General features: G+C 44.3%; 3 protein-coding genes across 4 annotated transcripts; 1 reads left to right on the top strand and 2 right to left on the bottom strand.

The window, feature by feature from the left end:
- Window positions 1-6,465: 6,465 nt before the first annotated feature.
- LOC1271460 (protein unc-45 homolog B) lies at window positions 6,466-10,195 on the bottom strand. Of its 2 annotated transcripts, XM_061642956.1 has the most exons (4): window positions 10,002-10,195; window positions 9,749-9,892; window positions 8,342-9,672; window positions 6,466-8,266 (listed from the first exon to the last, which is right to left on the bottom strand). In XM_061642956.1, the coding sequence occupies exons 3-4, from the start codon at window positions 9,656-9,658 to the stop codon at window positions 6,752-6,754; spliced, it is 2,832 nt and encodes a 943-aa protein (XP_061498940.1). In that variant the 5' UTR covers window positions 9,659-9,672; window positions 9,749-9,892; window positions 10,002-10,195; the 3' UTR covers window positions 6,466-6,751. The 2 variants fall into 2 exon arrangements, with proteins under 2 accessions (XP_061498940.1, XP_310258.6); XM_310258.7 differs by having other exon boundaries at window positions 8,342-9,892.
- Window positions 10,196-10,213: 18 nt separating this feature from the next.
- On the top strand, window positions 10,214-11,563 carry LOC1271461 (probable 18S rRNA (guanine-N(7))-methyltransferase). The gene is made up of 3 exons (XM_310259.7): window positions 10,214-10,587; window positions 10,651-11,067; window positions 11,139-11,563. The coding sequence occupies exons 1-3, from the start codon at window positions 10,549-10,551 to the stop codon at window positions 11,517-11,519; spliced, it is 837 nt and encodes a 278-aa protein (XP_310259.2). The 5' UTR covers window positions 10,214-10,548; the 3' UTR covers window positions 11,520-11,563.
- Window positions 11,564-11,576: 13 nt separating this feature from the next.
- LOC1271462 (dnaJ homolog subfamily C member 30, mitochondrial) lies at window positions 11,577-12,542 on the bottom strand. The gene has a single exon (XM_310260.7). It carries the CDS (start codon window positions 12,428-12,430, stop codon window positions 11,711-11,713), a length of 720 nt encoding a protein of 239 aa, XP_310260.6. The 5' UTR covers window positions 12,431-12,542; the 3' UTR covers window positions 11,577-11,710.
- Window positions 12,543-15,982: the final 3,440 nt, after the last annotated feature.

Genomic DNA, 15,982 nt, shown 5'->3' on the forward strand with positions numbered 1-15,982 from the left:
TACCGAACATCCAACTAAATAGTTTTCTGGGTTTTACATAGTATTCATCATCTTTCAATTTTTGAAACAAATGATTACACATATTACCCTCAACAGGGGTAACAGCTATGAGAAATCAAATATAAAAGTGATTGGCCTCATCGTCTCGACTACAGGACAAGGTATTTGCTGCTTGAGATCGCGCTCCTCACCGAACGTGTTGAGTTTATCACCGGAATCTGAAAAGGAACCATCAACTGTCCCGAGCTGCTTTTGCTGATTCACCTCTACGTTCCTGCCAGAATACTCTATCGCCGGCCAATGCTGGCAGTCGCTGAAACCCGCTCAACCTTTGGCTCTTGCAACCCCCTTCTTTGAATGTGCCGTTTACTAAATTCAGTTGACGATCTCTACGAACCCGGAATGACGATAACAGAGCTGAATTCACGTTTAAGTTTTCGAAAAGCGTCCAATCATAACGATGTATAAATGTTCTGTTCGTTATCTATTGTATATTATGAACACAGTTTAACTCGAGATGGCTTTGTAGTCAATCGATTAAAAAAGCATTAAACTAAACTAAAAGAACCGCTCACACATTTTAATGTTTTACATTACATTGCGGACCTATTGTATTTCTTCGTGCGCTGTTACAATTCCTTTAAATTCCTTTAAACTTGGACAGTTTAATTAATGTATGAGAATTGTTTTATAAAGGCTATGAATAGCGAAAAAAGCAGAAATAATAGAGAAAGTTACCAAATCCTAGCGGTATGGAACAAAATGTGGCAAATAACGAATACAAATAATTCAATGAAATTGGTACATAATTGATAAATTTTAGATTCAATTAAAAAAAAATGAGAAATTCTTCATCGGGACAAAAATCATTTAAATTTCGAGAAGTTTTCAAAGAACAAAAAAAATGCATGAAAAATCATTTTTCCATATTTGTAAACCAGAAACAATCACAATTATCTAAATTTATGTTCAAATGCGATAATATTTCTTGGTGTACTTATTACCATGCAAACCTAAAGTTTTAAATTTCCATTTATTCTTAGAACAAGTTTTTGATTCATCATCGCTATAAAAGCACTATTTCCGTCCTTTAAATGCGTGTGCTTTTGATCTATTCCAAAAACATTTACATCTGGGAAATTCATTTCACTTTCACGTGTTGCCTTTAATTTGGCGCTTATTTCACGGAGCCCCTTTTTAAATGCTACAAACAGAATAGATAATTAATATTTATTGTGCCACACCATCGCAGCAAATGGTCCGCCCGAGGGGCAGCTTTTCCCCGTGGGGCGAAAATTTTTAATCATTCTCGAAATTCAAAACCATAAAAAGCATCACAAATTGCTTGCGCTTGCAAAAATCTTCTGCCAAACACTTACTTTAATGGCGGGTGCAGTGGCGAAAGGTGCAAAACATGGGAAGAAACACTTAAAAAATCATACTCTTGGTTTGCTTTCTTGTTTTTTTTTGCCACCGCACGGGAGTATACCCCAACGAGTGCAGCTCGTTTAGAAAAGCTTTTGTTGAAGAAAAAAATGCGGCCAATATTTAGCACCAAGCTTAAAACCCCTTTATGGCGGTGAAGTTAGTTAATCAGCATTTTGCGCTTCGGACGATTCGGACCCTTCCCCCAGAGGAGCACTTCCATCCGTTTTCGTTCACTTTTCGGGCAGTTTACAGCCGAAGAGGAGACAGCGCTGTACGCAAACAAAGCGAACGAAGGACCATGGGCGGCATAACACGGGTGACGGCATCCAAGACCGGAAAGGGAGTGAAAGCATCCTTTTACCGCCCCTCGTAAATGGTTATTGATTTTGGTCAACGCATCTAACAATTGACCCTCGGGTGTAGTGCGGATCATCTCTCGCATTCAAATTTGCCATCGTTTATGCTATTTTTTCTTCTGTTTAATACCGTTGCTTTGACCGCTCGGTGTGGCTGTTATGCTGCGAAACCGATTCGCTGCGTTAGCGGCACAGCAAGGTCTAGGGTTCATGTTTCAATAATGACCTTTCCCAGGCAGAACATTGTGCCACTCACCACATTTACATTTTTCGTTCGTTCGTGTTTTGTTTTGCTTTGCCTTTGGCCGCACTGTGCACATCAATGCTAATCAGTATGGAGTGGTTTTTGATTGCCATTGTAGTTTGGCAAATTGATTTCGAAGTTCTAAGGGGATACATAATCACAGTATTTAAGAAGCATTTACGTCGGTTATATCACAGAGCATTTGTATTGTTGTAACGGTTATGAATATTACTAATTTACTTGAGAGTAGAGGCTGTCCTTACCATTTTACTTGCTACAAGGCATTGGAGAGCAGAATGCATTCAGCTTACATGCTTAAACTTAAAAGGATTGGTTAATAGATTGATAACACATTTTTGTTTAAAAAACATCTACCACATCGTATAAAACTATATCATTTTATAGAAAATATAGTTTTTATTTTGATTCAGTCGAGGTAACTTTTATGCTGTTTGTAGATCTTCTTATTTCATCAAAACAGAAGATACGCAAAAATGTTTTAACTATTTAAGGTGATGGATATCTTTCGGGAGTCTTCTTCTGTCTTTGAACACCCAGGTTCAAAGACAGAAGATGGTATAGAGGAGATGATGTACAGAAAATTATTTAAATTGTACCTACCTAATATCCCTGTACTAAAATATGAATTGAGGAATTGGTTACAGTTTTGTATTTTTTTAAGGAACATTCCCTCAATAAGACCAGTATCATGGTCTATGGTCCATCAGCATCCATCGAAGCTCTTCTTTCAACATTCAATGTTTATTAATGACAATGGACTCGCTTTAGAAAAATTAATTTTCCTTTATTGAAACTTATTTGAAATACAAATACAAATAGTCACTTCTCAGAATAAAAACTTATTCGTTTTATCAATAGATACTCAGGCGGGAATGTTTTATTCTCAGCACTAAACACTGGCGCTTGTGGCGCCAAATAATAGCCTAATTAGACCTGTGTCTTTTACATAAAAAAGAATCTCGTTTTGCCAAGGTTTTTTTTCATCTTTGTGACAATTAAACATGTTTATGGTGATACAACTTTCACTGACGAGAAACTCTTCTCAGAAGCCGCATTGATAAGGGTAACAACAAACACCAAAACCAAATAGTCGACGCTTCATGAATAAAAAATACTTCACGGGGCCCGTTTATTCTACCACAATCTCTGACCTATCGGAATACTCCTTCGACCCAAGCTGACCAACGACCACGCCAGCAGTTATTCATAACTTTCGCGCTGCGTTGGATTTCTTTGCGTAAACTTTACCACGCACCGGCTCGCCGGGCTTCGAACCAAGGAGGGGGTAAGGAACGGGGGAGGGGAGGGGGCGGAAAATGAGTCGTCACGGCTATCGAGAAATGGCCAAACCAGCACAAACTTCCTTTTGCGTGTGAGCCAAGAAACAGATGCTCGTTTGCACTTTCTCCCTTTTTTTGCGGCTCACGCTGGCCGTTGCTGAGCGAAAAAGGGCCTGCCGGAGTTTTCCGGCTAAGTCGAATAATTGGTATTAGCGGCCATAAATCTAGCTTTCGGAGCGGCTTATCCAGCGATAAAGCAAAATCATAGACCTTTCGCCGAAACCAAGTGTCAACTCCGTCGCCTGGACTAGACCGCCCTGCTGCCCATCGACCCTTTCGCTCGTAGACACGGCGAAAAACAAGCGCAAAAAAAAACACACACACACACACACACACACACCCAACACAAGAGGACACGGGCAAACAAGAACAAAAGATCGGCCAAAGTGGTGGGATAATTTATTTTATCTGGCCAAAAATCCCAGAATCCTTCCGGCCGGTTCGGCTTGCGAGTGCGATGCGGCTGCGTTTCGTGGGCATGGAATGAAATCATAACGTAATCTACACCATCTCGAGTTTGTTGTGTTTGGGGTATCTGGGATGTAAGGGAAAGCATGGGACTCGAGCCATCCCCCCTTTCCGACGCGACCCCCCACCCATGAGTGGGGGGTTTTCTCTTGAAGAAAAAAGCCGTAGGGGTAAAAGGCACTATTTCCGTACAATATCCTTGTTCCAGCCGTTTGGCCATTTTTATTTCAACCCCATCGTATCGAGACTTGTTCTTTTTTTTTTCCTCTATTTTTTTCGCCAACTTCCACCACTTGGAAACACTTCAAAAGAACAAAACAAAAAGCGCGTTGTGTTGCATTTTCGTTTTTATGGCTGTCTATTGCTTTCGCGCGAGCCTACAAAAATTAGATTAATGACAAAAGTTTTGTTTTTTATTTAGCTCGAGTCTTTTTGAGTTCCTCCGCTTTTTTGCTTTTTTTTGTGCTCATCATTTTGGTCCATCTTGGGTCATGTTGGACGAAAGTGTTGTGAAGTGGATAAACCGATCAACTTATTTCCAAGGGTCATTTGTTTCGCTGGCGGTGGGTACATGGCCAGCGACATTAAATAATCCACCGTCTATGCTGTCGTGCGGGGGTTGCAACATTCATTGCAAATATATTTATATGAATCAATAAATGTGTTTCATTCATAAACAACATATCAACATGAATCGAATTATTAATTCTAGTAAAGGTATAATTCAAAAATATTTTAAACAGCTTTCTGTATGAGTACAAAATACTAATGTTTTGCTTATTATACTTAAGTTTTCTCTTATTTATAAAATTGATGTTTTTGTGGTACATACGATTTGATATCATCTTTTGATTTATAAATTAATCTTATAATACATTACATTTCATTACATATACATTACATATGTATACATACAATAGTAATAATCAGTCATATTAAATTACCGCTTGGCTTAAATTATTTGAATTTATTTGAATTAAATAAAAAAAGATCAAATTTATAAAAAAATACAAATTTCATTGATGAATAAGAACAACATGATCCTTAAAAATAAACATACTTTTTTTAATTAAATACTGTTTCAAATATATTAGACTTTTAGAAGATCCTCAAGTAGCATAAATGCTTACAAAAATTGTTTTTTTTTTTAATTTGTTAAACAAAACGTATATTAATAAATGAATGTAATCGTTTCCGAAATTAAACTTTGTTAATGCTAATAATTATTCAAATGTCCTTGTCCTTAACGCATTTGTGTGCTATCATTAATCACGCAACCTTCTAAATCTCCGGTGCGTAATTCTATTCGACGCACTCAAACAGAGACAAAGGACACAGGCAAGCAAAACTAAACAGATAGCGGAACAAAATCCATACAAATGCAGCTTTACCTACTTTGGTCGATTAAACAAGCAAGAACCCACTTTCAAATACCAAACTGCACGGAAAAACAACATCCGTTATTTAAAGTACGAGCAAGAAACAACAACAAAAACAATGAATACAAAAAAATGGATAGTATAAACCTTCCCCAAAACGGGTTGTTTATGCGTTTACGAGAAAATCAAGCTCAAAAAAAAAGCTAGACCAGGAAGGACAATAACTGTCGACAATTTCCTAATGAAGATAGGCTAACAACACGCGACCGTTTGCGGTGCGTTTTTGCTGCTACAACCAGATCGGTTTGCGCGAATGTTTGCGTAAAACGACACGCTCCACCGACGGAATAGCGAAGCGAAAATATGATTGCCTTTAAACAGTAGCATCAAATTAATCGCTTGCGCCAGGCAAAACTTTCCTTAAACACGTGAGTGGTAGTGGAAATTTGAGCTTCCTCTACGTTTCAGTGCTTTTCTTTTGATGCACCCACCAAACTACTACTTTCCCTCGTCGAATGCATTGTTGTGGCGCGTACACTGAAACATCTCACATAAATTGTGTTACTATTTTATTTGACCCTTCCGCAATCGCACACTCAACGGTGGTAACGATGTCAACATAATTTACCTTGCCCCAGTCCCAAACGGATCAACGCCGTGTCATCCCGAACGCGCACGACGAAGCATTCTGTCCGTATTTGCCCGATACCGTACGCTCGTTTCGATTCGCACTGGAGAGTAATACGAGGCGAAGGGATACTTTTGCTCAACGGCGTCGCGAGCGAATGCATTTTTACTCTCACTAATTTTTCCCCCATTTTCATACTGAGCGCGTTACATGGCGGAGAAAATACTCAGCAATGAGAAAATGCCGTTTCATTGGGTGAGCAAAGAGGAGAAATGTGTTCATTTCCTCACCACGCTTCACTCGATAGTGAGAAATTACCTTCTCACATTCATTCACCCGGGGGAAAGACGCTTTTCCCCTGCCGTGAGTTGAATTTTCTCTGGAGAAAGTTATTTCAGGGGAAAGGCGTGAATTGCGTGACACTATCACTAAGCTTTACTCACTATTAATCCTATCTTCTCACCTTCATTCGACTACTGGAAAGCATTTTTCCCCTACAGTTAAGCAAGTTCATTAGTTCTTTCGATGTATCTGAAGTGATAAGCGGGAAACTCTTGTAACATGTTCCAACCATAAGCGTAGTAAATGGGACGCCTTTAACTATCGAAAAATCATTCACAATTACTTTATTATAAATATCTGACAAAAGAAAACATCAAAAATTGTCTTAACCTCTACCAACGCGATCGAAAAAGCTCCTCATCTTCGCTCTTCTTTGTCAATTAAGTACGGCGGTTCACCCTCGTCACGAGAGCATGTCGATTAAACGGTACATATTTCCCGCATGGCTCGGAAAACGAAACGCAACTATCGTACGGTAAACTATAAATGTAACTTTAAAATCCTTGTAATGCACTTGTTGCTGGTCTCCTGCTACGGGGACCGACTCAGTTATCGATCTCCTCGATCGACGCCGATTCCTGCTGCTTGAACACGTCCGGGGCCATGTCCGCGTCGGCATTCTCCTGGATCAGCCGGTACTCTTCCGCCAGCTTCAAGCACTCCTGGGCACACTCGATCGCCTTCGCGCGCTTCTCGTCGTTCAGCTGCGTAACACCGTACAGCATCTGCAGCAGATCGGTGTCGAACAGCTTCGACGCCAGCTGCTTGTTCGTCTTGATGATGTTGCGAATGATCACCGTGCCGCGATGCTGCACACCGGCGCTCGGGTTCGCCACCAACGTGTGGAACACGTCCAGCCACGCGATCGGTTCGAACATCTTCTCGCAGCACCGCTCCGACACGGAGGTCAGATAGGCGAGTGCACCCGATGCCGCCAGCGCCGTATCCTCGTCCTCTTCCTCGCACAGCAGCGCCAGCATCTTTACCCGATCGTTCTCCTTTTCGCACAACTTCACCGCGTCCGGCGACTGGACCATGTTGCACATCACCTGCGTGGCGGCTCGACGCAGCATCATATGGTCCTCGCCCATGTACGATTCGAACTTCACCATGCCCTGCTCCTTCAGGATGCGCTGCCGGGTGGATTCATTCATCGAGGCCAGATTGCACAGCGCCATCAGTGCTTCGAAGTTTTCCAGCGACGTGTAGTCCGGATGGAGCTGGTTCATCAGCGGCCGGATCACCTCCAGATTGCGCTGGCCCGGGAACGCGACCTCCGGATTGATGGTGATGCCGATGCGGGACAGTGCCTGCGCCGCATGACGCTTCCCGTTGGCCGTGCCGTTCAGCGACAGCGGAAGCAGCACCTTGGCGCCACCCTGCTGCACCACCTTGCCGCGTGCCTCCTGCTCGCTGCACAGTGCGTTGAACACGCGGGCAATCATTTCCTTCGAATTGTCGCTCTCCGTTTTGCACAGCGCCACCAGACCGGACGTAACGCCCTCGTTGGCCAGTATAACGATACGGGCGCTCACAAAATCGGGATCGTCCAGTTCGTGCTCCTCGGGGATGTGATGTTTGGCGAACTTGGCCAGCTCAACCAGCTCCGGCACCAGCTCCTGCTTGTCGTACGCGTTCACCAGATTCACCAGCGTCGTTACCACGCCGTACAGGGCCGACTGGTCGCCCGTTTTGGCGAGCTCAATCAGCCCCTGGATGGCGGGACGATCCTCCACCAGCTTCTCCTTCACCTCGGCATCGAGCGTCAGGTAGGCGAGACCTTCGGCGGCAAACTTGCGGATGTCCTTATCCTTGCCCGGCTTCACCAGGAAGCGACGGCACGCTTCGGCCAGCTTTTTCGTCGACCCATCGGCAAACGGACGAATCGAGGCGTCCAAACCGCCCGAGCTGCCGATCTTGCACAGACCGACCAGGGCGCGGACGCGAATTTCCTCGTTCTTGGAGGTGTACAGCTTCTTCAAAATTTCCGCTCCCGATTGCACCAAACCCTTCGCTTTGTCCTTCTTCGAGGCAGCAGCGATCAAACACTCGCAGGCGACCTGCAAAATGGAAATAAAAAGAAAAAAAATGAGTCTCGCTGCCATTAATACTATTTTCCCATCCCGCACACCTACCTTCTGCTCGAGCAGGTTGTCCGATTGCGCCATGACAAGGATCATCTGCAGCACACCTTCCCGCGACACGATCGTATTGCCCACGTCCAGCGGACCGAGCAGCAGCGACGTGATGGCCACCGTTACGCGCACCTTCGACTCATGGTCGGGCGTTAGCAGCTTGTCCTTCACAAAGTCCGCAATCTGCTCGGTGAACCGTTCGCGGGCCTGATCGTAGTACATGTTTTCGTAGATGCGCGACAGGCAAACGGTCGCAATCGTGCGCGACGATGGCGTAATGTTCATCGCGCTCTCGTACTTGTACTCCTCCAGCTCCGAGCAGACGTCCATCAGCCGCATCAAACCCTTCAGCTCGACCAGCCGCTCCGCCCAGTTCAGCGTCTTCCAATGGACGTTGCGAATCAGCAGCTCCATGATCGAGTCGCGTGCCATGCCCGTGATCGTGCGATCCGTCACCGAGTACAGCAGGCAGGTGAGCAGCGTTTCGATGATCTGCTGGTTTTCCTTCACCAGCGCATCGATCGGTTTCGACTCTTCCTTGTTTTCCATGCCCGAGATCGAGTTCAGCACGGTTTGCATGCAATGCTGCGAGGCGGCCACCCGCTCCTCCACGCTGCAGTCGAGAATCTGCAGGAACCACGGTATGCCGAGCTCGTTGATGACTTGCTTCGTGCGCTCCGCGCTCCTCAGACACACGCCGTCGATCGCGCGGATCGCGTTCGTGATGATTTCGTTGTTCTTCTCCACCTTCAGCAGCTTACCGATGCGCGTCACCAGGCCCTCCTTCATCATCACCTCCACCCCGGCCGGCTCGCGCGCCAGCACCACGATATTGCTCATCGCCTGCTCGCGCTTGTCCTTTGGCGCACCGATGTCGAACGCAATCTCGAACATTTTCGTCACCTTGTTTGAGGTCTGGGCCCGCTCCCGGGCACGCTCCTGCACGATCGCGTGCAGCCGCTCCAGATGGGGCTTGATCGTTTTGTTGTTCGGGTCGTTCGTGTGGATCGTGCGCAGGTCTTTGTACGCCTCCTCGAACCGCTCCAGCGCCTCGAACGCCTGGAACCGACGGAACAGTGCTTTCGGATCGTTCGGACAGATCTCCAGCGACTGCGTGCAGTCTTTGTGGGCTTCCTCGTACTGCTCCAGCTTCAGGTAGGCGGCCGCCCGGTTTTTGTAAAACACTGGCAAATCCTTATGCTTCTCGCCGGCGTGGATCGCCTTCGTGTACCACTTGATCGCGGCCTCCCAACAGTCGATCTTGAATTCCGCATTTCCACGCTCTTTGAACGCGGTTGCCTCGTCCACTTCGGCCATCGCTTGTGTCTCCGCTGCAACCATTATTGCGCCGTTGCTGTTATGTATGCTTTTTGAACTTCACTTGAAATTGATACCTTCTACGATTACCTCTTACTCGTTCACTTTCTTCTGTATGAATCACTTGCAATCGCAATTCTGGTTGCCTTTTTATTAAGTTCCTGTGAGCGTTCTAGACTGTTCTCCAACTTTCTCGTGCAATCTGGCAGTAGATGGTTTTCCTCTAGTGTCCGGCTGACGAAAGGAAAATTGAAAATTTTCTATTTTTAAACTGTTCTGCATTCCCGAGCCCGCCCAGCTCCACCCCGCACACCGATTCCTTCCACGGTTCTAATCAACTAACCTAATTACAAATTCTGTACGCAGCGTCACTTCAATCCAAGGAACTTTGGCTTGTTACAAACCGGAGCAAGTTAACTAATTACTTTTACACGAGAATGCAGCTATTTCGTGTAAAATTTGTTGAAAAACTGTATTTAACAAAAACAGATGTTTTGTCGGCGAACCAACACAGACACAGCTTCGCGAAACAAAATGACAACAAAGTGCTGTCAGTTGATTGCTGTCAAATGAGCCACCGTGCAACGATGGGTGATTGCATTCCTGCCCCTTGTAAAACATATTTATGTACTGATTTTAATAATTTAAGTGCCACAAGTGCGAGTTATTGAATGTGTTGTGCTTAACAAAACAAACAAGACGACAACTCCATTTTCGGACTAGCTGGAGATTCAAAATTTGAAAAACTATTTTCTGCGTTGTTTTTTCTGACTCTATGCTTGTCAGTCATTGACGTCCAGTCGATCTCCCTATGTGCCATTTTCATCTAAATAAATCCACATGCGTTTTACATTCAAAACAAACCCTTCTACGTTCCGAATATCGTGAAAATGTCCCGTCGCCCTGAGCATGTCGCTCCACCGGAGATTGTAAGTAGCAAACACGGGTTCGAACCGCCCAAGCTAATACCCCTTTTCGTCATTAACTTGCAGTTTTACAACGAAAGTGAAGCGCAAAAGTACACAAACAATACGCGAATTATCGACATCCAGGTGCAGATGTGTGAGCGTGCCATCGAGCTGCTGGCCATAGATCCGAACGATGACGCGCCCCAACTAATTCTCGACATCGGATGCGGCTCCGGGCTGTCCGGCAGCGTGCTCGAGGAGCAAGGGCACGTGTGGATCGGAGTGGACATATCGCAATCCATGCTGGATGTAGCCGTCGAGCGGGAAGTGGAGGGCGATCTGTTGCTCGGTGATATGGGACAGGGAATGCCGTTCAAGGCCGGCACTTTCGACGGTGCCGTGTCAATTTCTGCCCTACAGTGGCTCTGCAATGCGGACAAGAAATCACACAATCCACCGAAGCGCCTGCATCAGTTCTTCAGTACACTGTATTCTAGCTTGGTAAGTTTGTTTGCTCTTGCCAACTCCATCACTGCGCACAGCTTACCGATTCTCAACGTTTCCTTTTGCAGACACGCAATGCTAGGGCCGTATTTCAGTTTTATCCCGAAACGGCCGATCAAATCGAGCTGGTAACGTCGCAGGCCATGAAAGCCGGTTTCTACGGTGGAATTGTGGTGGACTATCCCAACTCTGCCAAGGCTAAGAAATACTTTCTCGTGCTGATGACGGGCGGGGTGGCAAAGCTTCCGGCCGCCCTCGGCACGGACGAAAGTGCAGCACAGATTGCGTACAGCCGGAAGCAGGCAGAGTACGCGAAGAAAGCACGTGGCAAGCCGCTGAAGAAGTCTCGCGAATGGGTACTGGCCAAGAAGGAACGCCGAAGGCAACAGGGTGAAGATACGCGTAAAGATTCTCGCTTCACGGCAAGGAAGCGAAGCGGTCGCTTTTGAACTGAATAAATTAATCGCCTTCACAGTGCAGTAAAACACACAAACACACCCACACAATTTCCGTTTTAAAGTGTTGACTTTGGGCCACAAGAAGCACAAGAGCCAGCGGAGTGTTGTTATTGCCCTAAAATATTTACAGATAAATAATACGCCTGCGCTTTCACACGAATCGTTACCCGCGCGAAACCTTCTTAAGGCTCGCTCTTCGTTACCGGTTTCGGAGCATCGTAAGTGCCCTCCTGGAACACTATCACACAGTACATTACGCAGACAAACAGAAGCGGAAAGATGATGTACTCGTGCTGCAATCGTGTCTTGAAGATCTCTTCCCGCTCGGCCTTCTTTTTGAACCGCTCCTCCGCCTTCATCTTCTGGTCGAATCGGCTTCCGTAATGGTTCCGGGACCATTCATCGAAATCGTAAATCGGCGTACGTCCCGTCGCCGTCGGTGCATGCGTACGGGTCATGCGCTTCTTGTAGAACCGCGTCTGAGCATCGTCCTCGGTGTGGTCTGCCGCCGCGGTCGGCGCTTCGCTCGCAAACTGGCGCCCGGCGGTGTGCAGGATGCCCTTGTCGTACAGCTTCCGCAACCGGTAGTTGCCCAACACTTCGTACGCTGCCGTGATGTCGCGGAACTTCTCCGCCGCCACTTCGCTGCCCTTGTTTTTGTCCGGATGGTACAGCTTGGACAGTTTGTAGTACGCCTGCTTGATGTCGTTCTGTGTCGCGCTCGGGGTCACGCCAAGCGAGTCGTAGTGACTGCGAAGCAGCGCGGCGGAACAGCTGATCCATCGCTGCTGTGGTGCAAAGTGTCGTAGCAATATCGCCCGCCCGAGCCAGCTGTTGAGGGGGTGCCGTGGTGATAACATTCTAGGAACTGCATCGACGGATAGCAACCATTTTCTATTCATTTATCTAACCTACACAGCCGGATCGAGCCCTTTTTGCACCACTTTCAAATTGCACCAAAACAACAAATTTCCCAAAGTTATGTCATGTTTATATAATTTGACGTTTCGCGGAATGACGTTGACGCTCCTGCTAAAACATCGCACAAACATCGAAATGCGCGGGTATTTTTGTTGAGAGAGAGCACGTGCTTTCTCTGATAAATCGGTTACAATCAAAACGTGACTTTTTTAACGTAAAATAAAGTGCAAACACAAGTGCAAATACCGTATTGCTTCCAATTACGGATTTTTTTTTGTCATTTAACATTTTCTTACTGATTCAATTTTAATCGGTCAGGCCTCTGTATAACTCACTTTACTGGAGTAAACCTTCTAAATTTGAGAAAAATATGAAGATTACCGATAATTTTACTCGAAACATTGTAAAAACTCATGAAATTACAGCAATATATTGACTCATTTTCCGGACAGCTTTGGCTTCTTGTTTCATATTATGGACGTTGTAATTCAAATTCCGTCGAGCCTCAACATGTCGGAAATAATTTTCAAATTCACATACAAACTACACTTTTTTTAGTTTGTAACTTGTTTTAAGGTCTGGACACTTGATTCTGAACGACGATGTCCTCCTAGAACGACTGAACGACAGTCTTAAAAACAACGGCGTTTGGGTGCTGTTTTTCTTGCATTCGTAGATGCATAGAACCGAAAAACTGATACGTGAATTAACGGTCTTTCCCGTACGAGCATCAAGGCATTTGTCACAGACATCTTCTAATATCGTTGTTTTCATGTAATTACCACTGTATAAAAGTATTTTTTATGCAATTAACCACAAATTAGTTCAACTGTCCGGAATTAAAAATAAGATAAAACAAATTTGCTTCGAATTCTGGACAGAATTTCATACTTGTTTTAATAAAATTCAGAGCACAATTTGATAGAATACTGTTATTTTCGCGTTGGTAGCTACTTCCACAACAAATTCCTATGTATTTCAATGCACGTGGACGTGATTAATAGGAATTGTCGATGAAATAACACTGGCGTGGACTTGAAGCAAAACTGCTAACAAAACCTCTGGTGGTGAACTGACCGACAGAAAATAATTATGTACTGCGGCATCAGGGCCTACTAGGGGTCAAATAAAATTTTAATCTATTCCAATACATCATGGCATTTATATAAAATTAAAAAGCGGTATGGCCAGGGACTAGATCTGAAACAATTAAATAAAAACATGCAAAATTTCACGAATTTTAAGCTGTCCGTAATTTGAAGCATAACGGTATGAAAGGAATAAAATAGCCATGCATTAACAATAATTTCTCATTTCAAGAAAGTAAGACAAAAAATCAAAAAAATTGAAAAGTCTATTTGTTTGGTATGGTACAACTGGCATTGGTTTAGGTCTAGAAACTCTCAATAAAAAAGTTTAATGTTATCCTTTAAGTTTAATGTTATCCAAAAATGGGTTTAATTTCGGAATAATTTAAACTGCGTCGAAGCTTGTAAGAACAAGTGCGCATACAATTCATAAAGATAAATTAAAAGCTTGACTGTCCTTACATGACAACAAAGCCACAAAACCTGAATCAAATTCAAGCAATGCGGGCAAGCCGTTCTTTCTGAAAAAAAAAAAAACCAGCAACAAGTTTTTATCTGCTATTTGTTTAACCAACAAGTCGTACAAGAGCTAAAAAAGGTCAAGGACGACAATTATGGTATCGAAAAAAAATCGAAAAAGGCATTTTTTATAGTTTGTTATGGTTGCGAGGCTGAGTGGTTGTGGCCGTGACCAATGATGTCTTTACTGTTTAAAAAATCAGACATTGAGTGGTATATATTAATAGACATTCTAGGTATTTTTGGAATCCTTTCAACAATTCCATTAGATTCCTGTGCCCATTTAAAGCCCATTGAAAAGAAGCAAATAATGTGAATTGATCCTTAAATATTTCCAGTGAACTAATGCATAAATACACCAACTCGTATAATTACGATATATTTTTTATTATGTTTTAAGAAAAGAAGATGTAGCTATCTTGTACATAATAAACAAAATTAAGAATGTTCCTACCAAAAAAACAACTCTATGTTAGTTATTGTCCGTGCAAGCTTAAACATGATATCATTAGATTCCGGGAAACATTTATTTTTAAAACGCATTCCTGGGTGACCTTGCTATGTCGCACTGCACAAACTCAAACTTTATCAGTGCAAGAAAAATAAACCTAAACAAACTTTATTTTCGAAAAATAAAATCAATCCAACCCCTCCGATCCACTCAGATAACGTACAACAATTCGCAATTAAAATTCGCTCATAGCTCCTCGGCATTTGGGCATAAGCAGTTGGGGGAGGGGTTTTGGATAAAAAAGAGAGAAAAAAAGCGCGTCCCTGAAGCCGTTCCAACCCAATCAATCAACGGTAAGATCAAACTTGTTTTGCTAACATGAATTTTAAACGGTTCAGTGCAGTGCTACCGGTTAAAGCTAGTATGACGTAGAAGGGAGAATATTTCGGCCAATGACAATTTGATTAACAGTGTTTATTTTGCGCCACAGAGGCCACCGGCTAGATCAGCTTGTGTGTGTGTGTCTATGATTAGCCAAATATTTAACAGCGCCCTGGAGGCGAAGATTTAAGTTTGCTGATGCAAAGCAGTAAAGCTGTAATAATTAACTACTTATAAGGCAAAAGATGACACCATTCGCCACTCTTATCGCGTCTGTATTGGGGCTGTATGGAAGCCTTCACCCGTTTTACTTCACAACTGCATCCTTTCTCTTCGCAAGCGTGTACCGTCCAAGAAAGAAAGACAGAAAAATACACCCCACCAACCGTTGACCTTCGTTGCAATCAAATTACTGTATTCGATTGGCTTGAGCAATGGTCAGCCACTCAGCGTGGGATACATTCGCTGCAAAAGCACACTTCTTCGGTCGGATCAAGTGCGCGATCTTCAACTGCGAGCGATTGAAGACGAGGTGTACGCGAAAAGGCCACGCTTTTCGGTGCCGTTTGTAACGGATTAATTTCGGAGTCAAACAACAACAACAACAACAACAGCAACATCACGAGCAGATCCAACTGAATGATTCAACCGAACGTGCACGACCTGAAGAAACCGGAAAGATGCGATCCTCCATACAAGAATGCTAATGAACGCATTTAGATATCAACAAGGAAGACTCGCATGTTTTTGTGGTCCGCTGTCACCTCTTTCGTCTAGCAGATATTACACTCTGAAACGCTCTAACGGTATGGATTGGTGCTGCGGGGACTGGGCTTGGGAACCGTTACTAAGCAAGAATCGTCTTCCGGAACAGAAATAAACTCGAAGGAAAACCAAAACAATACCAAAAAAACCCAACAGAGGTGTGCCATTCGCCCTCCAGATTCACCCCCTCCCCCTCCTGACTTCCACCACCCCACTCGCACCCCATCTTCACGGAAGGATACACAAACAAGGAAGGAAGCGAGCTGGGTATCTGAGCAAGCAAACACGCGCTCAGCCTTTCACGAGATCACAGCGCATGGAGAGGCACG

This window comes from Anopheles gambiae, chromosome 2, assembly GCF_943734735.2.
Source record: "Anopheles gambiae chromosome 2, idAnoGambNW_F1_1, whole genome shotgun sequence".
In the NCBI taxonomy this organism is placed as follows: domain Eukaryota; kingdom Metazoa; phylum Arthropoda; class Insecta; order Diptera; family Culicidae; genus Anopheles; species Anopheles gambiae.